Here is a 26,875-nt window from a genome sequence, read left to right as displayed (position 1 = left end):
AGACACAGATAGGAGATGCCAGGATATATTTTCAGGTTGTATTCTTTTAGTTGAAAATGATGACGGCAACTCAGTTCAAACTAATTCACGTTAAAAGAGGCATTTTCTGGCTGGCATAACAGAGAAGTCCAGGAGGCAGGCCTCAGACCTGGATGTATCCAGGGGCTCAAATGATGTTATGAGCATTTACTTTATTATCTCCCCCTCTAGCTTTCTTCTCTCCATCTGCTGACCCCGGCACTTCCAGACTTACTTTCTAACACTTGAGCAGTCCCAATGTAAAAAGAGCTCCTCTCTTTCCTGATGGTACCAATGAAAATGCCAGGTCTGATGCTGATGTTCAGTGGCTTCAATTAGCTCATCTTGGGTCATGTGGCCGTTCCTGAACCAATCACTGTGACCAGCAGGATGGGATATTTCCACTGGCCAGGACCGGCCCATGTGATCACTCCTGGAACCAGGAGTTCGAATCAGCACCCCCAACCTTATAAGGCTTGAAGATCGGGGAAGGTGGTTTTTCAAAGGAATATTAGGATGCTCTTGATTCTGGAATAGGCAGAAACCACAGACGTCCATCACCCGGTGGAGATGATTTAAGGGGGAGATCTGAATTGAACAGTAGACTCCCTTACCTCTGAGGAAGCTGGACTTCTAATGGGACTGAGGAGGTCTGGCCCATAGATCGTGCCTACTCACTGATGCTGAAACACCAAGTGATAACATTGGAGTCAGTGTTTAGGAAGGAGGCGAGTGTGATGATATTGGAGTCATCCAGTATGCTGGGAATGTGCAGGGGTTCCCCCAAAACATCAAGCTCTCCTCATCAACACAGATGAAATTAAAGAATGGGAGTGTAGTACGTGTCGTTTAGGACATCACTCCGTGGAGGTGACACCTGCCTGACACTCTTTATAGTAACCTCCCCCAGTGACTGTCTCATCATTCTTTTTATTTTCTTCGTCCCACCCATCAGAAGCTATAATAACATGCTTCTAGATTTGAATCCTTGTTAATTGTCTTTTTCCGTCTACTAGAATTTAATCTGAACGGGAGCCAGATGCTTGTCTATCTTGCTCATAGTATAAACCTCGCTCTAAGCATAGCGCCTGTCCCATAGTAGGCACACAACAAATATTTTTTGATTGAAAGAATCAGGGGAAATTCATGGGTCATGTTGTAGGAACTGACTTAGGAGAGCTTGGAGCACTGGGTGTTGGGTAAGATGCTCTCAATCAGTTTTTTCCTCCGTGTTCTTCAAAATAATAATTTTGTGTAAAAAAAGATCTTCCTGTGAAATGTCAGGGGTCCTGAAGTGCCAAAGTCAACTCTGGAGATCCTCCTGGATACAGGGTGCTCTGCCCTTTATTTAGCTGTCTGTGGGTATCTCTTCTCAGAGCTGCTGTCCCACTGTGTCCTCCTGAGACACTTGGCACAGTTGGCCCTGTAGGAAAAAAAAAAAAAAAGCACAGAAACTTGTGGACCCTTGCATGTCCTGCCAGACTGCAACCTACTGGAAGGCAAGGTCTGGACTGTACTCACTTCTGTGCCCCCAAAACTCCTGGTACAGTGTTTTGCACATAACGAGTGGCTGCCGGTTGACTTGAAATAAATAGCGCTTAATGAAACGCGTAAATCCTTCTGCCGCTGCAGTGACCTGAAACTTGACAACGTGATGCTGGACTCCGAGGGACACATCAAGATCGCTGACTTCGGCATGTGTAAGGAGAACATCTGGGACGGGGTGACGACCAAGACCTTCTGCGGCACTCCAGACTACATCGCCCCCGAGGTGGGCTGCCCCGACCCGAAGGCGTGTCCATGTTGTGTTGATGTCCTGACGTCTCCCCTGGGCCCTCGGTGGCTGTGTCAGAGCCGGGAAAGGTCCAGGGAGGGGTACCTGAGAAGCAAACCTCAGGCTGGTCCTTCTCCTATACTCTAAATCATTCCTCTGAGATCACACATGCAAATTAGCTTAGAACACATCCAGAAGCTCAGGCCCAAAATACATCAAGGTTTGGGAGAAAATTTAAATAAGACTCAAAAGAACCATCCACCACACATCAGTAAATGTGTGGCCATATGATACCTCCTAATTATGACACTGAAATGTTTGTTGAGAGGAGAGAGAGAAAGAGAGAGGTTCCCCAGACCAGCATATGACACAAGATCTGTGTAGGTATGCAATAGTTGTGCTGAATCCTAAAAGACTCAAGAGTTTTTCTTCCGATGATTAAGATATAAAGTGGAAAGATTTATTTTAGTGCCTCCCCCTCCCTTCCCAAAGGAAGCGGTCAGTTGCAGAATGGATTTCCCCAATATGTCATGGTACCAAAATTTGTACCAGATGATAGCCTTCCTTCTGCTATGAATCGGTGCTCAGGAAGGTGGCGTTCTGCAATCTGTTACTGGATTTTTATGGAAAGGAACAGAGAGCTTAGCATAGAGTCTTAGAAATGGACCTTCTAGAAGTCTTCTTTTCTTAACTTGATATGTAACAGTGGTAAAGGGAGGCCCCACGTCACTAACTAATTTGGCGCTACATTTAAAACCCGCAGACTCTGTTACCAAAGCTGTTCTTCTAGGAACCTACTTTGCTACACATACACAAGCAAAGACATATGATCAAAGTCCTTTCTTCATCGCTGCACTTTTTTTAATCATGAAAAATAAAAGACAGCCTCAGTGACTATCAATAAAGGAACGGCTGGCTAAAATACACTACGTTTCATGTTAAGAAATACTATGCAGACCTTGCAAAGATCAGAACACACCTGTATATGCTAACTTGAACAGTGTCTGCCCGTCAAGGGATGGACTGAGTGGACTGAGTGATCCATAGTGTGAATGCTGCAAGGCATCATTTCAAAAAGCGAGTTAGATATCTATGCAGATATGGAGAGATCTATGAGACATTGTTGAGAGAAAAAAAGTCAAGGTACAGAATGATAAATACAGTATGATACAGTTTACAAAAAATAAAAACAATATGCAGAACACTGCTATATGTTTCTTATGAGTAGGTAGACATACACGCAAAAGCGTAGAAAATCTGAAGATGACAGACTGCTTTTGCAACACTGGTGACCTCTGAGGATGAGGCCATCGTAAAGGGAAATTTAAGCTCAATCCTATTTACCTTTTTCACAAGGTAAATGTATTTGTGTTTTACTTGAGGAATTGACAAGTAATCCGTTAAACAAGTAATCCTTTATTAGGGCCCAGTGGCGTTTTCCCTACGTGGCCCGCACTGGTTCATTATCATTTTGTTAATTAGCTAGGACCTCAGACACAATTTTTTGATCTGCCCTGAGTTCAGTAATCTCTGGTTCACATCCTTTACAGTCACCTGGGGGGGGGGGGGCTTTTCAAATGGGGGTGCCCAGGCGTCACCCTAGATCAATGGAATCAGAGCCTCTGCAGGGTGGACCCCCACATCTGGGGTTTTCAGAAGTTGTGTAACTGGGGGAGTTGCACCCACAGCCCACAGCCCGCTGATGGGAGGAGTAAACTGCAGGTCAGGTTATCCCCCTGCTTTGCCGTTAACTAATTCTATGTCCCCTGGCAACTCCTTTCACCTCCCAGGCTCTGGTTCCCTTTGTAAAAGGATTAACTTGTTAGGTTGTCATGAGGGTCGAATAAGGCACGAAGTACTTTAAAAGTGTGAAAACACCCTCCATGAGTGTCCTCCCAGAAAGCTTTCCCTCCGTCTCTTGCAGCCAGTTTTCAGAGGGGCTTTTCTGATTTCAGGATGGGAGCCAAGGTGGGAGGTGGGAGACAGGGCTGGATGAACGGAGAGTTACTTCATAGCCAGGCTTGCCCAGACACATTTGCTGAGTGAAGCAAGCCATCACTCAGTTAGAGAACTTCCTGGTAATGGCTGACATTTTTCTGAGGATACGATATGTGAGAGGCATGTATGTGACATGGATACAAGATCCTGTGACATGGTTATTATTATAAACTCCGTTTTGTAGGGTGAGGAAACTGAGACTTAGAGAAGTTAAATGACTTCCCTCAAGGTCACACACTGGGGAGGAGCAGTCAGCATTCCAAGTCTGGACTGTCTGACACCCAGTCCTCAGCACTTAACCTTTGCCTTACCACCTTTTAGTCCCTTTGGTACAGTTAGTTCTCACCCGTCCAACCTGATGGATGGTCATTCAGCTGTCTAGACTCTGCCACGCTCTGGCAATTTGGTAAGAAGTATCAAAACCCTTAAAACTATAATACACTGTTTGATTCACCAATTCTACTTCTCGGAATTTTCCTTAAGGAACAAAAAATCGAACAAACGTCCAGGTATCTAATTACAAGAATAGATATATTGGAGCATCAGAAGAAACCTAATCATGTAAAGCACAGGGACCTATGTTCAATATCTTGTAATAGCCTTTAATGAAAAAGAATATGAAGATGCATATATGTATATATATGCACGACTGGGGCGTTATGCTGTGCACCAGAAGTTGACACATTGTAACTGACTATACTGCAATTAAAAATTTTTTTTAAATAAAAATAAATTAATTAATTAAAAGAAGAAATCTGATCAGTTGGGAACTGATGAGATAGGTTTTGGTATATCCATCCAATGTACAGTTATGCCTTGGAGGTAAAAGCTGATCGTGTTGAGGTACCAGTATCAGCCTGGAAATTTTAAATGAATAAAATACTTTATTAAAGTTCCACATGTTAAAAAAAATTCGATGTATTAAAGTATTTATGTAAAACACATATGTGCACAGTTTCATATATATTAATGGAAAAGAATCTAGAAGGAAATAGACCAAATATCAATCATAATTTTTCTCTTGATAAAGGATTATGGGTGGTTTTAATTGCATTCTCCCAGCTTCTCTATATTTTTTAGTGAATAGTAAAACAGTAAAAAGTGGTATTACCCTTTTTAACTTAAAAATTTTTAATTGTGGCCAAAAAAACCACATTACCATCTTAGCCATTTCTAAGCATACAGTTCAGTTGTGTTAAGTATATTCACATTGTTGTGTAAATGTTGCTACTTTTGTAATGAGAAACAAAGATGGTTTTTCTTCTTTCAAATGCGACACTCACTGTCTTAAAATTAAAAATAACAAACAGTGCTAATTGCTCTGAAAAGGCAATGTGACATCCACAGATGCTTCCCCTCCGCCTGCAGGTATCTCTACAAAGGATCCATTGTCCTAAAGTAAAGAAACCTGTCTTAGGTGGACACTGGGCTCCCCATTCGCTCTTTTAGACAGCAACCCACATCTGGAACTGTGACAGCCAATTTAATCTTTCACAATAGACAGGCAACAGGCAAAGGAAGAAATCCCCTGCCCCCCGACCCCCCGCCGCCCTTCCCCCTGCCCCCAGCGATGCTCTGCTCTTACTGTAAAAGAAGCGTGTTCAGTCTCCAGCCGCTGCAGGAACCTGCAGGTCTCCCTAACGGATGCCTTCTGTTTTCCAGATAATTGCTTATCAGCCCTATGGGAAGTCCGTGGATTGGTGGGCATTTGGAGTCCTGCTGTATGAAATGTTAGCTGGGCAGGTAATTGAATTTTAAGTGATCTGTAAAGGAAAGCCCCCCTCCACCCCATCCTCATGGTTTCTTTAGGAGAAAGCTGATCCGTCTGAACCTCCGTGACTTCCATGACCTAGGGGTTACCCTAGTCTGCTGATCATTTTCCTCATCTTGTCCCTGGAAGCCCTGAGTGTGGCCTCACTGTGGATCCCAGGGAGTGGGGCACATAGCTTCGGGGCATTTGGGGGAGGTTGGGGGCAGGGATCCTTCCTCTCCCACCCTGTCTTCTGTCCCACAGGCACCCTTTGAAGGGGAGGATGAGGATGAACTCTTCCAGTCCATCATGGAACACAATGTGGCTTATCCAAAGTCCATGTCCAAGGAAGCTGTGGCCATCTGCAAAGGGGTGAGTCAGTCCCATAAAGCTTGCAGCCAGTATCACCACATACAGGAGTGCAGGTTGGGCACTGCACAAGGATGCTTCACTCAGGGAGGCTGGGGTGACAGAACCTGAACTCCAACCCTCACCCCACTTGCCAGCCCGCGAGCCTGGTACAGACCTGTTACCTCCCAGAGGAAAGAGAGCTTTTTTTCCAATTTGCACAGAAGCACCGCAGAGGCCTGCCTGCAGCAGCATCTTACTTTGGCTGGGCTCCAGGCTCGAGGCCAGCACAGGGGAATGCTTATGGAATGAATGAGGTAGGCAGCACAGAGACGTTGCCAAAGAGCTGGAACCCGTGGAAAGGAACACTGGAGGTCTGTGGCTCGAATCTGTGAGCCTCACCCTGTGCTGGGACTTGTGTATTTAGTTAATACTAAGAGCGTGTAACTTTTGTTCTAAGAAAATATCAAGCAGTATTGAGTTTAAGGGATTCCCAAACCCCCATCCTCCCTGCAAAATGGCTGAAAAGCTTGCACATTTGTACATTGCAAGACATGCAAATTGCACCTGTGCAGGAAGCAGGACACATGTTTTTGGGTGAGGATCAATTGTTGTGCATCTTATGTTAGGTGAGGATGTGTCACAGTGACCTGGGGAGTCCCTGGAGATCAGTGGTCCTCCTCTTTGGTGCCCTTAGGGCTTTTTCAGAGGGCACACACCTCAGCCTCACCCGAGAGATTAAGTCTGGGTATCTTTGTTGTGAAAAAGTCCCATGTGACTTGATAACCACTATCTTTAAATATATTATCCAAATGTGGTCACTTGTGAGAGCCATGCTGTGAGACCCCCACCACCAGCGAGCATGGCCCAGGAATGCTCCTTTTATAAAGTTTTCTCTCCCACCAGTCAGTGGTGCAGGTGCATTCTCAAGGTCAGAGCATGTGTGTCTGAATGAACCAAGGCTGCCAGTCCTAGATCCTTGGGGTTTTGGCAGATTTCCCGTTGCCCAACCCAGCCCTGCCCTCCCTGACCCATCAGATGCCGTGTGAGCTGGCCTGGGTGAAGGAGAGCTGAAAACTCAGGCGGTTTATAACAGCTGGGCCAACCTCTCAGTCTGGAAGTGCCTTGTCACGCCACCTAAATTCCCACACTCAGTGAATCACCTAAGCTTCGTGTTTTTTAGCTGCATAGGTTAGGATGCAAATATCCCTGGGGAAAACATGGGGAAATTCATCTCAGTTCCTAACATCTTGAGATGTATTGGTTGAAAATATTTTTTGAGGGTAAGGGGCAGAGAGAGGGAAAAAGAAACAGTGTGGAGACCCAGAGGTTCGTTAGGACCTTAAGCAAGGCTCTTGGGGAGAAAAGAAGACATCGAACAAGGCCAGAGAAAACCCCTGTAGACATTACATGGGGGTGGAGGGAGAGAGAGGTCATACACTGAGCTTTTAGTGTGGGTAAGAATTGCCAACATTTAAGCATCAAGGGATTTCCCATAAACATTCAGCTTTCCAGTTTCTCTTGAAAAATCTGATCTCACCATGCTGGTCTGTCCTTCCTGCAAAGCATCAGTCAGCTAGATTGGAAGCCCGGGTCACCAGTTTGCAAAAATCCCCATCTGTGTTCAAATCTTGGCATTATTAGCCCTCTGGTGACCGGGAAGTTGTTCACCCTCATCTGCAGACTGGGGGTGGGGGGGCACACGTGGAGGACTGCATATAGGGTTCTCTGATGCTTAGATAAGCTAATACAAGGATATCACTTAGAACAGAGCCTGGTGCTCTGCTCCAAAACCCTTGAGTTATTACTACTACTGTTAGTAATGCTGGCACCACTATGTTACAGGCTAGCCTCCTCTTGGTATTTAAGCCTGCATCCCCTGAGATGGGGAATTTTTTAAGTGGGGGATTTTGGAGATCCATATCATTTGCAATTTCAACCTTCTTCTTCTTAGGTGCATGGCCTTGAGCAAGTTACTTGCATCTCCAGGCTTCTTTTTATCTATAAAAATGGAATAATAGTCCTCATTGAACAGAGTTTTGTAGAGCGTTCAATGGGGTAACAGAAGAGAAGGCTCCTTGCGTGGTGTTGGCGCATAGTAGGTGCTCAATACATGCTCAAGACCCTCCCCTTCACAGCTCTGCCTGCCTAGACAGCTGGGGTTCTAAGTGGGTCATGGAGGAGAGGGTTTTCCAGGTCAGCTGCATTCAGCTTCAGCTCCAATTAGCAGTTTCCCTGGTAGAGCAGATTTCTATTAATTTCGGACCCATAACCTTCAGGATTAACGAGGGTGACTTTCTTCGTGTTGGGTTTAGGGACCTTTCTGAATTGAGCCGGCTGGGGCCTGTGTGGTTTTTAGCTTCAAGGTTGATGCTCCAGCGAAGGGGTGATGCTCAAGTGAACAGCCAAATGCTTCCTCCTGAACTGTGGGCCCCAGGGGGGCGCGTGTGGGAGGCACTCAGAGATCGGAACAGTGATTAAATCCAGCTGTCTGCATGGCTTCAGGCACAGGAGCCCAGCGCGCAGGAGCCAGGCAGAGCCTCGCATTAGTGCTGGGGGTTTCTGTGGTGGCTTTTCTTCGGTCAGCATCCTCCTGCTTATGCGGAAAGTGAGCTAGGATTTTTTTTTTTTTAAACAGTCCCATTCCGATCAAAAATGTCCTATATTATCCATTCCATTAAAGATGCTATTTTCCACCATTAAAAAAAAATTAGTGTAACTTAGCGCAAATTGCTACTCCCACTTAGAACAAACTTAAAGCAGACAGACGCCCAAATTGGCCACCCGTTAGGGTGAAAACAAGGAGAAACTGTGTAAGACGGAGCTGTAGGACTCTGGGTCAGGCTGATCCGTTCAAAGCCTGGCTCTGCTACTCAGCTGTGTGATCTTGGGTGGAGGACAACTTCTCTGGACCCAGCTTCTTTATCTGGAAAATGAGGATAAGAGTTTCTGAGGCCTCCGAGTGTTGGCTGTGAAGATGAAAGAGGAATAGGAAATGGCCGGGGAGCCTTTGGCACGGAGTCTGGGCACGTAGGAAGTGCTCAGGACGCAGAAGCCATTGTCAGCGTCATTGCCGGTAACGCTACCAGGGCCTCATAGCCCTTTGTTCCCTCCCATCCTAACCCCACACAAAGGTCAAGGCTTGGCCCAGTTTCCTGGCCCTCCATCAGCTTTTCCTGACCAAGCCAGTCCCCCAAATATCCCTGGGGACCACATGCAAAGAGCTTTTCTATTTCTCTTAAAAGCCCAAGTTTCGGAGTTCAGCAGAGGGGAGATCTAATCCCAGCTCTGCCACTTAACTACCTCCGTGAGTCCTTGCTGGTTGCTTAACCTTCTGAGTGTCAGTTTCTTTGTCATTCAAATGGGAAAAATAAAACAGGGCAACCCAGGGAGAACTGAGAATCAGAGCAGGCGTATCAGTAAAGAAGGAGCTTAGAACATAAGTGCCTGATTATTTTTCCCCGGGAAGATAAAGTGTGCATGGGAAGTATGTGCTAGGGTGCATGTGTAGGAGGGCAGTTTCTGATGACAGATTATCTGTAGCAGGAATCAGGCTGAGCTGAGTGTCCAACAGAGTAGGTGTGAGTTGCTGGATTCATCTCTTCCCCCCTGTAATCCTCAAGCCCTGGGCAGAAATGTGAGGATTCTGCCGTCGTGGGCTTCTTGGGGTCGAGTTAACTCTGGGATGTTTCTTGGTCTTACATGTTCCCATCCTTTTGTTTCCTCTTTTGGTGGCCTCTTGCTGACCTTTTTTTTAAAATTAATCATCAACTCACCCGTCTTTACTCTCCGTGCATTTGCCGCAGTCTTGAGATCAGAGATATTTTCTTGCTGCTTTGGATTCATTTACAAGAGGAAGCTGGTCTGGCTTCATCTTGGAGCATCTTGTTATTTAGCATTGGCTCAGAGACTCGAAGATGGAGGGTTTTGATAATTAAGTAATTTAAATGGGACACCAAAAAAACCTCAGTGGAGTTTAGTGTAATATGTGGTACAAGAGAAATGAGCTGAGCTAGGTTTTGACTATTTAATGAGCTTTCGGGAAGTAATTACTTGAAACTTGGGTCCATTTGGTTAATATTTTTTCTTCTGTCTTGTCATTTTCACAAGTGCTTTATGGAGAAATGCAAATATTATCCGGATGAACGTGGCCTTTGCCTTGGTCAACCTCCAGTTTCCTCGTGGTGGCAGGAGGGGAATTTGAAGATATTGAAACTGTTCTCGTTAAATGCCCCAGTAATTGCGTAAAACTAATGCTTAAATCAGAATGCATCGTGTGACATTTCTAACTGGAAGCTCAGGGCCACGTTCAGGCTGAGAGTAACCAGAAGGGATCTTGCTGTGGGACGAGGAGCAGCAGATGTTACTGTCGGGTCCTCCTATTATAAAGACCTGGCTAGGGATGAAAAGCGAAAAATAAAATTCAGTTAGGACCCTTCCTTATGCCATCTTCTCTAATTCCTAGGAGCAATCATTTTGGAGAGTCCCATGTTTCCTCTTCCGAAATCCATTTAATTCCACGTCTCTCTTTCTCTTGAAGCTGATGACCAAACACCCAGGCAAACGTCTGGGCTGTGGACCTGAAGGTGAACGCGACGTCAAAGAGCATGCGTTTTTCCGATACATTGACTGGGAGAAACTTGAACGCAAAGAGATCCAGCCCCCGTATAAGCCAAAAGCTGTAAGTAAACTGTTCTCTCTGGCTGTTTGGGTCCACATCATGACACACTCTTTCACCTTTTGATGCGTGTGTCCTTGGCGCCCTCCGAGGGGTGGACACCGATGCATCCACTTGAATATGTTCACGAGTGACACGTAAAGGCACCAGGTACAAAGCTGGAGATTTCCGTGCACACAGCCTCTATCGATGCGAGAAAAACGATGGACATCGCGTTTTTGTTTTAACAATTCAATTATTGTAGCTGTCTGAGCTGGCAACTCTTTGGGGCAGTGGTTCTTTGGGGAGCAGAGTTCAGATCCATTTTTGGACTGTGATAAAGACTCTGATTTTGCCCTCGTTCTTTCCTTGGTTCGACTGTGTCGTTTTCTCCTCCATACTGACATTGAAAAGGTCATGTTGTTTATCTCAACAGTATTTAAATTTCATTCTGAAATACACACTCCATCTGAGTCAGTAAAGAAGACAGCGTCACCAGCCAGCTCCCACCCAAGGCGAACCAGAATGAAGCAGGGGGCTGACGTGCGGAGCCCTCCTGGAGGCTCTGGGTGTGGAGATGGCTTTCAGAGAACGTTTGAAATAGAAGAAGGGAAGTCTCACATTTCTCGCAGTCGTGGGCGCGCTTTGGGGCTTCCATCCCCAAAGACTCAGCACGGAGTACTTGTCAGCCCCAGGGAGGAGGAGTCTGCGCCTGAGTTAATCAGAAGCCTGATTCTAGTGGGAAGAAACATACTTGTTTGACCAAGGACAGCGGTGACTTTATTACAGGTCGCAAAATTGATGACTGAGGTTGAAAAAGTGCACATAAACATTGTCATCGAAATCTGAAGTTGTGAGGGTCTCAGGTGTTAAGATGAAGAAAATGACCATGATAATGGTACTTACTTTGATGTTATTACTAATTTCCTGGCCACTTATGTGGCCATGTTAAGCGCTTCACAGGTAGCCTCTAATTAAATCCTCACAGCAGCCTGTTTATGCAGATGCTATTATTCCACATCTTGGAAGAGGAAGTGGAAGCTCAGAGAGGTTAAGTGCTCCGTCCAGGGTCACACAGCCAGTGTGTGAGGAAGCAAGGATTCAGTGAATGACTGCAGTAGAGACATACCAGCGTGCCTGGGGCAAAGGACATGTAGTTTAAGAAAGCCTCCCAGGTGCTTCTCACATCTCCCCAGTCCTGCACATCTCAAAAAATTAGAATCACAGCCTCCCTGTTTCTCTCTGGGCACTTCCTGGTGTTCAGAAGTGGGGCCCTTTAGAGGCAGCCCGTTCCACACTGTGGTCCTTCTGATTGTTGCAGACTTATTTATTGATGTCAAGTCAGCGTCCCCAGAACTGCCGTCACTGGGTCCTGTTCTATCAACCAGGGCCTCTTTCTCAGTAGAGCATCCTTGTGCTCCTGAATCCTGCGATTTCCAGGCTAAACACACCCCCTCCTCCACCTACAATCATGTCCCCTATGGTATCACCTCCGGGTGCCTGTTGTTCTCCAGGTAATCAACTTCCATTTTAAAATCCAGTCACAGGATTGAGCACAATATTCTTAATAGTGTCTGACTCTCAGTGAATACAGGGGGTCCAACAAAACATCTCTTGATTATCCTAGATCTGGAGAACTTGGGTGAGTCAGTTCCCTTCTCTGCTCCTCTGTTTCATCATGTGTAATACAGCAGTGATAGAGGTTCCTTCATCAGAAGATGGTCGTGATGCGTAAAGCACTCAGTACGTGCGCTCTGGGAGAACTGATGATGATTTCTGTTAGTGGCACGCTGCAGACTGACCGATGTCTCAGGTGGCAGGGTCTTTGAAGGGCAGAGCATTATCAAGTCCTGCTTGTGCTGGTCCTTAAGATGTTGTCCATGTGTATACCTGCAGGTCATAGGCAGTATCACTTTTATTCTGTGGAAAAAGATCAAAAAGCCATTTGAAATAGAAGAGTGGGTTTTTTCCGTTCAGGAAACTGGGAGCTTGGAGGTGGCACACAGACTCATTTGGGTTTTGTGGGGCTATTCCTGAGGTCTCGAAATGTGGACCGATCTCTCTTTACTTGGCCAGAGAGAAGATGCCAATGCCCCTGTCCCCATCAGCCTTGAACCAGTGATTTTTGGGGTTCATTCCTTACCTGTAGAGCAGTGGTTTTGAAAGTGTGGTCCCCAGACCAGCAGTATCACCTGGGAACTTAAGGAATGAAATTCTCAGGGCCCGGCCCAGACCTCCTGAATCAGAAACCCTGAGGCCGGGGCTCTCCAAGTGCTTCTGGTCCGTGCTCCAGGCAGAATCGCTGCTGTGGAGTTCATTGTCAAAAGCTTAGCAGAGATCAAGGGAATGTGGCAAGGTGAGAAATCTCTTTAAGGGGAAGACGCTGGTTCTCACCCAGTCTGAGTGAGGGGTATTGGCTTCCAGAAACAGGTCACAGACTCAGATGGCTGCAGAGGCTGGGCAGGTAGTGTTCATGAGGGAAGTGGGAGTGGTGGGGGGAGGGGCAGACAGGAGAGCTGGGGGCTGTCTCCAAGGCTCCCTGGGCGTTCATCTCCAGCTGACCGGTTGGAGGCTCCTCTAGGTCATTACTAATTGCTGTGCTCTTTTTATGTTATCCATGAGAATAACAGCTATGTTTTCCTTAGGACGTCCTAAGAGCCAGGCTCTGGGCTAGTCAGCTTTGTGTTGTAAGGATGCAGGCTCTGTCTGCACTATTCCATCCTCATCAGTATTTCCATATGAAATCCCACTTTAAAAAAAAAAAATATATATATATATATATATATCAGCCACAAAGTTTCAAAACTTAAACACAATGCAGGTCAAATAAAAAACATCCAGGGGCAGTTATACCTCAAGTGGTAGAGCGCATGCTTAGCATGCACAAGGTCCTGGGTTCAATCCCCAGCACCTCCTCCAAAAATAAATAAATAAATAAATCTAATTACCACCCCCACCAAAAAAAGTAAAAAAAAAAAATCCATGAGCCATATGTGGCCCGTGGGTTGTTGGTTTATAACCCCGAGGATAGCAATCACTCAAAGTCAGGTTTATGTTTAGCCTGTTAGAACTGGTTCCTTAAAACCAGAGTGCATTCTGACTGGTTTTGAATATTTAACCTAGTTCATAGAAGGTGCTCAGGAAAAATTAGCAGTTATCATTGATCATATAAGAAGATGTCAATAGTTAGTGACAATCAGCAGGGCCCTTCAGCTGTTCTGTACTTGACGTGGGTTCCAACTGGCCAATATCTTGAATTGCCTGGCGTGAGTTTTACAGTGACTTTCAAAGTACAGTGACTGGACTGGGCTGTATACTTCAAGAAGTTTGGGGCGATGGGGAGGGGATAGCTCAGTGGTAGAGTGCATGCTTAGCATGCATGAGGTCCTGGGTTTAATCCCCAGTATCACCATCACAAGAAATAAGTAAGAAATTAATAAGAAATAAATAAACCTAATTACCACCCCCCCACCCCAAAAAAAGATGTTCTGCCTCCAGCTCTAAGGGGAAGAGGCATTGCCCCTGATCTTTTTAGAGTGAATTGGAAATAAATACAATGATGGATACACCACCCACTCACTGGATGTGACCTGGGTGTGTGCCTTTCACGGAGCAGATGTCAGCCTTACAGCCCCCACCTCTCCCAAGGATTGCACATTTCCCCTTCCCCACACTTTGCAGAAAGCGCCGTGGTGAGTGTACAGAGTTCCGTGTGCCTTGCGGCGTGTTAACAAGAACGCGTGTGTCTGTCAGCGTCCCTGATTCATGCATGCTATTAAACAGAGTGCAGCAAGAGAAAGAAAAAAACACGGGGCAGTAACCGAGGGTGATATTCAAACATCAGTGAAGGGTGCTATTATTGGAGGTTCATTAAAATAATTTGAAATGGATTTTTAAAGTTGTTCTCAGTGCCATCTTTTATGGTGGCAGGAGCTGTTCGCAGAGAAACCGCTGAAATACACTAGCATCGTGTATTGCTTCGGGATACAAGAGTAATTTTTCCTTAATGTGCATCTGATTGTGTCGCTCTCTTGCTTAAAGCCCCCCTGATGGCTCTCCGCTGCCTCCAGAATAATGTCTATTGTTCCTTAGTCTTTACAGCTTTCAGGGTCTTACACGGCCCAGCCCCTGCCACCTCCCCAGGCTCCTGACTTCAAGAACCAGAATTTCTGAATGTCTTTCAGTTCCTCAGACGCGCAGTGCCTTCTCTTCCCTTCTTGGCTTTGCCCATGCAGAGCATCCACCTGGGAGCCCCAGAGCCTCCCTGCGTCCCCTCTGTCCCCGACCCTTCTGGTACCTGGCTCCTTCCCCCTCATCAAATCAGTAGACCGTCACCCACTCAGGGAGGCTCTTGTTGATTCCTGAGTAGGGATCATCTGCTCATGTCTTATCAACAAACTCGTCACACTTTGTCGTAATGACTTGTTCGGTGCAAGGTCTGTCTTTTTGGCTAGACTCAAAGATTGCGACTGTCTTTTTCAGTGTTGGATCCCAGTACTTAGCATAAGGTTGAGCCCATAAGTGTGCTTAATAATGTTTACTGAATAAATGATTGAATAAATAAATGGCTGTAAAACAGGATGCCGCAAGGCACCGTGTTAGGGAACGTGCGGGATTATTTAGGGATATGTATTAGAGCATAGGGTGTCTTTCTCATGTACAGCAGGGTGTCTCAAATAAATTGGTCGTTGGGTAAATCCCTACCCTGTTTATAAAGGGCTATGATTAGGTGCTGGTTGTATCTGTCATGACATCATGTGGTTGTGTGGTAAAAGATCTGGTGGTGCGGTGCATGAATTGCTGGACTTTGGATGGAGAGGGCTGTGAATCCCATGGTCTGTCCTTGCCCAGTCCAGTGCTCTGGTGCCATGACGTAGCCCAGCAGAACTTCTTAAACTTCAGTGTGTGCACACGAGGCACTAGGGATACCTGATTAAAATGTGGATTCTAATTTAGCGGGTCTGGAGTAGGGCCTGAGATGTTGGATTTCTAACATACTCTCAGGGGATAGGAAGCTGCTGGACCACGGTGCAGCAGGGGCTGGAACATGGTTCTGTGGGGGTGCTGCCAGCCAGCGATTTGAATGGCAGATCCTGTGTAGATCAACGTGCCGTGTCGCATGGTGAGGGTTGTAAGAAGGGGTGTATAAGCTTTAGCACAGAATGTGCTTGGAATGTGGTTTGGGGCCCATGGCAGGGTGTTGTGGGTCCACATGTGGGTGGCAGGTGCTAGTTTGTGTGAAGGATGGAGTATGTGGCTGGGTGTGTGGGGAGACAGTGAGCTGAGAAGCAGTGTGTTCTGGTTCTGTCCTCTAGTGGGGACATTACGGGTCATTGAGGTTAGGTGCTGTTCTTGGTGCTGGAGAGACAGCAATAAAAATAATAAAAATCTCTGCCCTCATGGAACTTATATTCCAGAGGGAGCAGGCAAAGAAGAAACAGATCAGTGAATATGTTAGAAGTTGAGAAGCATTAGGAAGGGATGGAGATTGGGAGGGCTGGGTCAAGGAGAGGTCAGTTTTAAATAGGGTTATTGGAAACGCTTGCTGAGAAAGTGATATTTCAGCAGAGATGGGAGGAAGGCGAGGGTGTGAGTGAGCCATGTGTATATCTGGGGGAGAGAGCAGCTCGGGTGGTGGTAACAGGTGCAAAGGCCCTGGGGCAGGATCTTGCCTGGCAAACTCAAGGAAGAGCAGAGTCCAGGTGCTGAGCTGAGCTGAACAGGCAAAGGAGAGAGTAAAAGAAGATGAGATCAGTGAGGCCACAGGAGGGGCAGATGGTAGAGGCCACTGTAGGATCTTTGGCTTTTACTCCAGCTAAGCTAAGCAGAGAAATAACATGATCTGACTGTTCAAGGGGCAGGGGTGAAATCAGGAGACCAACTATGAGGCTCTTGCACTAAGCCAGGCGGGAGGTGAGGGGCACCTGGACAGGACTGAGCTGCTTGCGAGCCTCCAGGCTGAGTTCATCTTAGCATCCCTGGTCCCGCCCCGGTTCCCAGCACCTTGCAGGTGCTCAGTAGTTACCCGAGGGGGCATGAAGGAATGGACTAAGACGACCCCCTGCATAATTGCCCTTGCGTGTAACAGGTGACGGCCAAGTGCCGGTCCTGGTGAAAGGTAGGGAACTAATGAAATGAGTTGTCATGAAAGCTTCTGGAGTTCAGGGTGCTGGCTTGTAGGGCCTAGAGCAGGGCGTGGTCATCCAGTGGGTTACGCCTCCTCCCATCGGTGTAAATGACATGGCGGTATGGGAGGGTCCATGTGTGAGGGCTGTGACCCGAGGCTCCCTCTGTCTGGGTGATCAGCGCGGGATTCGGCTGTGCCATAGCGGAGGGTGCGGTGCTTTGAGGCCACACCGTGGGGAGCATGTCTTATCGGAGAATTTGTAGTGTGCGGTGCTGTAATATCGCAGTGTCACAGGCTCGCATAGGATGTGTCAATCGGAGTGCCCGATTGAGATCTTGATGGCGTTCGTATATTATCGTGACTCGCCTCTCTGAGGTCCAGTGGTGTCCATAACACCTAATGCCGGGCTCGCCGTGAAAACGAGGGAGAGACACAGACCTTGGGCTCAAGGCTCCAGCTGCCCCAAGGAGACAGCCCTTGGGATCAACGTACCCATCTGGCAGCAAAGATGAACCAAACTGAAGCGTGAGAGAAAAGTAACAAGGCGACAAGGACACCTTGTTTCATGACAGTCCGTGGAGTCTTCAACCAACGCTAGGGTGTGTGTACAGCAACCTGTCTGCTAGTAAACATGGCTCTACTCTTGCTCTAAAACGTGATCAATCTGATCATTAGTTCTCCGTGGGCAGGGGTTGGGTCCAGCTGGATGGGCCACTGACATTAAGAAGTGCCGGGTTTCCTACATCCTTTCATCCTGGGTGGCCATCTGGCGCTATCTGGACGTGATCAGCACGCTCACCCCCTCCTTCCTTTTATTCCAGCCTCGGTGTCAGGCTCACAGACTCCAGCCCTGCCTGTCCGCTAGACTGATGCCAATCACGTCTGCTCCTGTTCTCCGTTCTTATCACTGTGCATTTTGCCCTGTAGAATTTTAAGGCATCTGCACATCTTCAAAGTCTGGGAATCTTGCAAACTGAAAAACAAAAACAAAAACAAGAAAGAAACAAAGCCCCTTGTCCCCATTGTCCTTTACTCAGCCTTCCATTTAATAATCGTTTCCAAATTGCTATGTAGGTTACTGGATCACATACTGTTAACTCATATCCTCTGGGTGTCTAAATGCCGAACTGCTGCAGAAGCCAGATCGCGCTCACAGGGCTTGGTTTCTCGGTAATTCTGTCATCTGAAAACATTGTTTATGTAGCTGAGGTCAAAAGCTTCAAGCACGGCTCTAATGAGCTGCAGTTCTATTCATGTGACATTCTCCTCCAAACCCAATTGCCTTTTACACTGTATAAGTAAGTGTGTGTGTGTGTGTGTGTGTGAGTGTGTGTTTGATGTGCTGACATTTCTCATGGAAGCCTCAAAGCATGACCTTTGTATGTTTGCTATTAAAACTCCAAATTCAAGGCTTAAGTAAGGGATCTCACTTTTACTTAACATGATTTATTAAAGAGTAGAACCCAGCTCCCCCGAAGTACCAAATGCTCAAGAGAGCAATCCCTTTTTGAAAATTGGGATTAAAAATAATTCTCGTAAGACCTGTACTGTTCAGATGCATTGGGAAAAAAAATACTGAACTCTGGTCTGTGCCCGGCACTGTTTTAAGTGCCTTCTGGGCATTACCTTATTTAATTCTCACAACCCTATGAGGTAGGTGTCATTGTCGCCGTATTGCAGATGAGGGCACGAAACTTGGAAACGTTAGGACATCTGCTCAAAGTCCCGCAGCTAGCAGGTGGCCGAGCCAGGACTTGAACCATGGCATCTACCTGCCCAGTGTCCTGGAAAGATGGTTAGAAGCACCTGGAGCCCCTTCTAAGGTCTGTGGTGGCACTGACGGGAGAGCGCCTTGAGAACACTGTCTGGTGGTGTCTGTTATGTAATAGAAAAGCACTGCGTATTCTTACAGTTCAAATGAATTACAATTTATTTTAAAATATTGCAACAAACAAGTAGCATATCCACACCTTTCACAATTCACTGGCAGGATTTTTAAAAGATGCAGTGCTCTTTCCTTGTTGCTTAAGGCTTTGATTTCGAGGCTGACAGAGACAGCAGACGTTGAATAACCCCTGGAAGGGCGAACATGGCAGCATCTGAAATGAGGCCTCGGACTAGCTCATTAAGGAGTAGACGTTCCCCCTACCCGGTTCTGTTTGTTCTTTCGGTTCTCCGGCACGTGGAGTTTGCAGAGATCTTAATCAAAATATTAGGCTACATCCATACACTTACTAACAAACAGCCAGCAGTTGCTGGGGACATGTAGCCTGGAGTCAGTGTATCTGTTCACCTCCCGTTCCATCCATCCACCTACCCACGGAAAATCTCCTTAAACTGCAGACTCAACCAGGCTCCCTTTGAAAGATGATTCAAATCGGCAGGTTGTTCCTGGGCCAAGGGAAGTTCCTAAATCATTTGCTGGGTGCCTGACTTTGAGCTGTCCCCTGGCAGAGGAGCCAGTCGTTTGAAATGGTAGGCGGGAAGGTCACATGCTGGACCTTCAGAGCATGAAACTGTTAGGCTGTGTCTGGCAGTAGCCACTGAAAAATAACAAGTCAAGAACTGAAGGATGCCTTAGAAGTGGACTTCAACCCTTCCATTCTACAGATGAGCAAGCAGAGGCCCAGAGATTTGCCCAAGTGACTCACACAGGGAATATGATAGAACCGAGACAAGACAACTAGCCCCCCATTTAATGCATGCAAAGCTTTATTAATAACACTGTTTACAACAGTAACAATCAAAAGGGTCAGGCATGTTCTGTGAAGTTACTCAATTTCACTAGATAGCAGAGCACTTGATCTAATTTATTGATCTCATTTCACCTTCACAACGGCCCCACGAAATAGATGCTATTATTACAGGCTCAGAGAAGTTAAGTAACTTGCCCGTGGTCACACAGCCAATTTAATTTGAAGTCTTATTTCTTTACCTTCAAAGCCCACATCCTCTGGGCTTCTATGATCTTTCTTCTCTCATCTCCCAAACTCAGCTGCACAGATGTGGGATTCAAACCACTCTTGGACCAGTCCCAATTTAAATACTTTCCTGTGGGACGGACTCTGTTGGGTGAATGTCTATGGAGTCTGGTTTCTGGCTTCTGCTGTCAGCTTTGCCCCGGTTGTAATTCTTACCGCAATGCCCCAGAAAGCGATTAGGAGAACGTGAGAAAATGAGCAGGTAGATCCAGGGAGACTGGGTCAAGAGAAAGGAACATGGGCGGAGAGTCAAACGGAGCCAGGATTCAAACACCAGCCTTGCTATCCAGCCTCTGAGTAAAGATGGGCAAGTAACTCAACCTCTCTGAGCCTCCACAGACACAGACTCTCCAATCTCAGACAGCCTCTTAAGTCTTCTCTGAGCCCCCTGGGCAAATCCCCAAAACTTCTCTTTTCTGAAGGTCCCCCTCCTAAAGTTCCAGGCTCCTTGGTCTCAGCCCATGGCTCCATCTCCTAAGTCACAGGGGAGTCGAGGCCCATAGATGCCCATGGGTGGCTGGGTGGCCTCAACTTCCCGGGCCCTCCCTGCACCTGCATGGTCATCTTGACCTCTTTGATCTCCTTCCCTCTGTGTGTCAGCAAACAGGTGCCCCCCTATGAAGACTTTCCCTTTCTGCTCTGAACCCCTGTTCTCCAGTCTCCTTTGCACATCTGCTCTGGCCAGACTGCCTACACCTTCTCGATAAATCAGAGCCCCTGTGGTTGCAAATAGGAACCTGAGTCAAACTGACTTAAACAACAACAAAATTTTTTTTCAAGTATTTAGTTGTGGCTGGATCCAGGGTCTGAACAATGTCAAAAGGAACCCACTTCTCAGTACCCCTTGGAATTGTTTTCCTCTTTGTTGACTTTATTCTTCATTCTCCAAAGGCTTTCTTGGGTGCATGGCTACTCCAGACTTATGTCCCATTATTTTAGTCATTTCTGCTGAAAAAGAGCTTCCTTTTCCTAAAATTCCCAGCATCCTGGAACTCAATCTTATTGGAAGATACTGGGACATATGCTCATCTCTAAAGCAATCACTGCGCCCGGGTGATGGAGTGTTCTGATTGGCCAGGCGCAGGTCACCTGCCAAGGGGCTGGGTCCACCCTATCTAAAGACATCTTGGAGAGAGGAAGGAGTGGATCCTCCAAGAAAAACAAAGCCATGTCCCTGCTGAGTAGGCAGACCTGCAGACGTCCTTCCTAACTCTCTTCTGGTTCATTCTCGACACAGAAACATGCTAAGTCTTTCTCGTCTTTAAAATCCCTTCCCTCAGACCTGGGATCCCTCCGCCCTATCACGGGGGCTCCTGCCCTATCTTCTCATACGAACAAATTCTGGAAAGAGTTCTTGCTCTCTCCCCTTCATCACCATCCATTCTTTCCGCAGTTCGGTGCAATCTGGCTTCTGCCCCCACCATTCTATTGAAATTTCTTGCACTGAGTCAGCAGTGACCTCCAAATTGCCTCCTCTTGGCGACTTGTCTTATCGTTCTTGACCTCATCAAATTGGGTACTTTGATCTTCCTTCCTGTAGGAAAAAAAAAAAATTCTGAAAAGTAAAAAATTCCAACAGCATCAAAAGCGATGCAGTGAAATTAAGTACCTCCCCATAGACGCCTAACCAGGCTCCTTGGTTTTCCTTCCCAGAGCCGCCCACCGCGATCGGCTTCCTGGGCGACCTCCTGGAGAGGCTGTGTTCAGGCATGGAGGTCGTCCAGGTCACACACGAGGATGTGAGTGCTCGTGCTCAATTCCCAGGCCTCCCTTTACTCCCTTCCATCTTGGAGGGTTTTTTTGTTTTGTTTTGTTTTGTTTTTTTATCAGCACATCTCAATCTACTTCCTTCTTTCAGTAGCTTCCTTGTTTCCTACATGTAAGTCTATTTGTAGGATCAACTCAGAATCTCTCCCTCCTTTTCAAGTCCCTCTTCTCCCTCGTTTTTATGGCACTGAGCTGACTGATTTTTCCCAGTAGAACCGCTGACTCCATGAAGACTTCTAATGACAGTAAAATTGGAGGATTAAGACAGGCCCATGACCCAGGGAGGGAAAGGGGGAAAAGAAAGTGTTTTTCTTGTTTATTTACAAAGTGCAGTTTCTTCAAAATAATCACAAAATGCCCTCCGATTAGGGTATGAAAAGCCACAACTCAGATGTGGTGTGTGAATCTGCTGGAAATGTCCTTCCAAGGGAGCGAGGCTTGGGAGAGGGAGAGGGCATGAGACCCTTTGGTGCCTGGGTCCACATCTTTCCCTCACCTTCCCTAACTGGGAGCCCCAGGGCCTGGCTTCACCTGCTGGCTTCCCCACATACCCCGCCAGCCTTGGTGGGAAGGATTTTGAGACTCTGTGTTTTAAGTGCCTGTCTGTACCTGTTCACGGTAAAGTCCTTGGTGTCCTAGGATAGACTGGGGTGTGTGGCAGGGTCTGTAGGCCCCCTCTGTTGCCAGAGCATAGCCGCAGCCATCAGACTAGCTCACTGGACAGGACTGGGTGAGCCAGCACTCAGCAAACCGCAGCTCCCAGCTCCCATGTCAGGGATTTTACGTGCGTTTTGTCAAGTCATCCTCACCACACACGGCAAGATGGGTCCACGTGACAAAACAGAAAACCTGGCTTAGGGGATTTAGCTAACTTCTTACAGATTGTGTATCTGGGACTTGATGGTGCCAGGATTGGTACCCAGGTCAGCTTAACTTTTAAGTCCATGCCACAAGATTGGATACAATTTACAAGGCAGTGAGATGTCGCAGACAGCCTGTGGTCTTTGGAATCAAGCAAACCACTCTGAATCTCAGTTCCCCTCCTTACCCTGTCTGACCCTGACCAGATTGTTAACTTTTCCGATTATCTGTTAGGTGGAGATAATCCTTTGCCTGCCAGTTTTAGAGACTTCTGAGAAAGCTATAAAAAACATAGGCAAATAAAAGGGAAAATTGCTATCTGAGGGCTAGTTGACTTGAAGCCAGCAACATAGGTTTAGGATGAATGGTGAAGAACAGATAAGAACAATATGATACTTTGTTGACATGGGAAAATGGTTAGAGTGTATTTCATCTCATTTTTTAAAAGCAGGCTAAAGAATAGATCAACAGTTGTACAGTTTTTAAAGCATTAAAAAAAAAAATCCATCCATTGATTCATCCAGCCATCCAGGACACAGACCAAGCTGTTAACCTGGTAAAGATATTGGGGTGGTGGGATCTCAGAGGATTTTGCTGTTTATTTTTCTTGGTGCTTTTGAGCAAGTTGTTTCTGCAGTAAATGGATCAGTTGTCAAATCTGGGATGAAATCATAGTCAGTTACTTAAGTGCTAAGTCCGTTGCTCGTTGTGTAGCAGACTCCACAGACCTGTTGGATGAAATGAGATCAGGCTTGTAAAGTGCTCACTCAGTCTGCCTGATAATAAGCACCTCGTACACACTGCTAGTCACCCATCTGACAACATCGAGTGCCTGCTGTGTGCCGGACCCTGTACTGGGACCTGGAAGTTCAGTGATGGGAGATCAGATGTGGCTTCAGCTCTCACAGACCTTACAGTCTAGATGGGGATGTAGACAATAACAGATAAGCAGAGAAATTAGCATGTAATTATAGACTGGGATGTTCACATATTTTATTTCCCATGGAAGAAATGAACAGATTGCTCTGACAGAGGACAAGAGAGGAGAATGAGGGGATCTCCCTTACTGGCAGGTGATCCAGAACAACTTCTCTGAGGAGGTAGCATGTAAACTGGGATCTGGAGGAAAACAAAACATTGCATGTTATTTTTATTTTCTTTAATTGAAGTTTAGTTGATTTATAATGTTGTGTTAGTTTCTGGTATACAGCAAAGTGATTCAGTTCTATATATATATATATATATATATATATATATATATTCTTTTTCATAATGATTTAATACAGGGTATTGAATATGGTTCCCTGTGCTATCCAGTAGGACCTTGTTGTTTATCTATTTTATCTATAGTAGTTTGTATTTGCCAATCCCAAACTCCTAATTTACCCCTTCTCCCCTCCCCTTTCCCCTTTGATAACCATAAGTTTCTTTTCTATGTCTGTGAGTCTGTTTTGGTTTTGTAAATAAGTTCATTTGTCTCATTTTTTTTTAAGATTCCACGTATGAGTGATGTGTGGTATTTGTCTTTCTCTGTCTGATTTACTTCACTTAATATGATAAGCTGTACGTCCATCCATGTTGCTGCAAATGGCATTATTTTATTTTTTTATGGCTGAGTATTATTCCAGTGTGTGTGTGTGTGTGTGTATACGTCTTCTTTATCCAGTCATCTGTCGATGGACATTTAGGTTGTTTCCGTGTCTTGGCGATTGTCAGTCCTGCTGCTGTGAACACTGGGGTGCATGTATCTTTTTGACTTAGAGTTCCCTCCACATATATGCCCAGGAGTGAGATTACTGGATCATATGGCAACTCTATTTCTAGTTTTTTAAGGAACCTCCGTACTATTTTTCATAATGGCTGCACCAGTTACAGTCCCACCAACAGGCATGTTATTTTCAAATAAATTTTTTTTTAAATGAAACTTGCTATCAAGCACAGAAGACCCCCTCCCTTGCTGACTTCCTCCTAGATAGACACAGAGATCAAATATCCCCGATTGTTAAGGGACCTTCGTGATTAGGAAAGGAGACTTTCATCTTTCCTTCTTTGCCAAAGGCCAGACCGTGCAGAAGATTGTCTGACACTGCTTGGGAGAAACACTTGGTCCACAAACGACTTTTTTAGATGACCAAATGTGTGTGCAGCTCTGTGCTTGGCCAGCTGCTTCTCGCTGGCTGGGTCCCTCCTGCGTCCTCCTGCTGCGGAGAACCACAAGGCGTAAGAAGGATCCTGAGTTTCATTGAATTTGCACATTAAGAAAGAGAGAGAGCGGGAGACTCCTTTGTCTTCCACTTGGACTCGTGGTTTGGATGTCTTTTCACTGTGTCCTCCTCTGGGCTCCTGAAGATGCTCTGGTGCCTGGGTGGGGGCTGGCAGGAAGCACCCCTGTGCCACCGGCCTCCTGTTACCAACGCCGGTTAAGCAGTGAGCAGCGTGGGGTGGGCCCTTATCTCCTTCTCCAGCATCTTGCCCTGTCCCTGCCCTCTCTTCACCTCCACTTCTTCCCTGGGCTCTTTCCTTCCCTCCTCCAAAGAAGCGATGTCTTTCTTTCCGGTCCCACTCAGCGTAGATGTCACCTCCTCCAGAAAGCCTTCCCGGCCCTTCTTGGGTTCCTCCCAAGTGGCAGCACTGGTCACGTGGCACCATGCCATGGCCTGGGTGTGCTCTGTCTCCTCTGCTAGACTCTAAGCTCCACAACAACAAGGACAGGGTCCTCCTTCCCTATCATCTTATATCTGATGCTCGGCAGGCACGCTGCTGGGCAGAAGATGCCCACTTAGAGAACCTTAAACATTAGCCTTTGTCATCATCCTCTTAGCACCAAAGTGCTCACGAGAGCAGCCACTTGGAAGATCTTAGAGGTTTTAACAAGATGAAGCGCATTAAACAGCACCAGGCAGATTTTAACAATTTGGCTAAATGTTTCCATCCCCTTTATTTCTCTTTTTTTATATTATATTTTTATTGAAATATAGTTAGTTCATAATGTAGTGTCAATATTCCCTTTATTTCTATTTCTCTCCTTTCTCTGCTGTGATTGCTCCCTCATTTAAAATAGCTTTTGTAGTTTTTTTTTCTTATTACACACAAAAATAATAACACTTGAAGGTCATTTAAATTTTCAAAAATACAATAAGCATAACAGATAAAGGAGAAAATCAGAACAATCTGTAGCTCCCCCGATCTCTGTAAGCACCTGTGTAATACGCCTGCAGACAGTACAGACACATGTATGTCTATAATTTATAGAATGGGAACATATTGTACACACTGCTATTAATTATATGTAACTGTTATTTAATATTCTTCTATATCTTATGTTAAAAGCGTTTTGCATGGTAACATATAAAATAGTTGTGTCATTATTTATTTAACTGTTTTCCCTAAGGTCGAGAGTTGATTTCAAATAATTTTTTTTACCTCTAACAATTCTGTGATGAACATCTCTTATCTTGATGGGATAAACTCAGGGGTATAGAGGAGGGGTCCAGGAGAGGCTTCTGGAGGCAGTGTTCGGAGACAGAGAGGATGCAAGTGTTCGGAGACGGGGGAGGCAAGTGTTCCTGGCGGAGGAGACAGCCTGTGCACAGGCTTGGAGGTGAGAGAGCGCATGAGCAGTCTAGGAACCTGGAGTATTTCAGCATAGCTGGAGGGCATGTTGCAGGCGGGAGGAGTTGGACCTGGGGAACTTGGGCAGTGATGGGGCTATTTGACCGGGTGACCAGGGCCGGGTTCCAACCAGGCAGTAAGTCATGCTGAGGAGTGCGGCTTTGGGCAGTGGGCAGGCGTCGCAGATAAGAGCAGGGAAGTGACGTATCCAGGCTGGTGTCTTTGAAAGATCCCTGTGGTTGCTGTGACCGAGCCCACTCCACGATTGACAGCTAGGCTCGGAGCTGTTATTAACACAAAGAAACAGAAATTAAAAAGGAAAAAAGAAAAAGAAAAAAAAGTTCATATGTAAATAGCTCACAGATAAGCTCTTCAGATGATCTCGGCTCTTAAATTCTGGAGGACAGGTGAAGTCACAATCCTTACTCCCCCTCCAACCCTGGAAGAGGTGACTGAAGTGACCTCGTTGGCTTTGGCCCCCATTCCTGTTCCAGAAGCCGCAGCGGTGCACCCTGATGACAAGGGGCATGGTTTTTCTTTTAGCCACTGAGTGAGGCTGAAGCATCCACCCAAGACAGCCAGAGAAGCAGGTGTGGTCCACGCTGTGTTGGTAGTTAGATCCTACAGCCGCCGCGCTGCCCATTCTCCAAGGACATGGCAGGCGCAGCGCTGATCCGGGCTGTGCCTCCCAGGGGCTGACGTCTCCATTTAGGGAGCGCTCCTGAAGCTAATGGACAGTGACAGCTCCGTTCGAAAAACATGGAAACACTTAGGGAGGCTGCGATCTGCCAGCCTCGTAAGCTGCTTATTAGCAGGGAAGTCACGCTCCCGCTGCATCGTGCCCCCTTGGTTAACCCCTGTCCCTGCGTCTCCTCTCTGCTATCTCACTTAAAGGTTTCATTGTTCCCCAGGCTGTGGGGGGGAGTGATGGGAGGGGAAGGCTGCCGGAAGCTGTTTCTCTGTCTCCCATCACAGGCCCTGG

At 46.4% G+C, this 26,875-nt stretch overlaps 1 protein-coding gene across 2 annotated transcripts in view; it reads left to right on the top strand.

Moving 5' to 3' along the window:
* The window catches only part of PRKCB (protein kinase C beta), a 297,660-nt gene that overhangs the window by 261,798 nt on the left and 8,987 nt on the right, over nucleotides 1–26,875 (top strand). For both annotated transcript variants that reach the window (XM_074346195.1, XM_074346196.1), the window contains exons 13-16: nucleotides 1,651–1,789; nucleotides 5,453–5,533; nucleotides 5,805–5,912; nucleotides 10,429–10,569. In XM_074346195.1, the coding sequence (XP_074202296.1) occupies nucleotides 1,651–1,789; nucleotides 5,453–5,533; nucleotides 5,805–5,912; nucleotides 10,429–10,569 (469 nt within the window). The remainder of the gene's footprint in view (nucleotides 1–1,650; nucleotides 1,790–5,452; nucleotides 5,534–5,804; nucleotides 5,913–10,428; nucleotides 10,570–26,875) is intronic.

Source organism: Camelus bactrianus, chromosome 18, assembly GCF_048773025.1.
Source record: "Camelus bactrianus isolate YW-2024 breed Bactrian camel chromosome 18, ASM4877302v1, whole genome shotgun sequence".
Taxonomy (NCBI): Eukaryota; Metazoa; Chordata; class Mammalia; order Artiodactyla; family Camelidae; genus Camelus; species Camelus bactrianus.
Note: the sequence above shows the minus strand (reverse complement) of the source record. Positions and strands in the feature narration are given on the sequence as shown.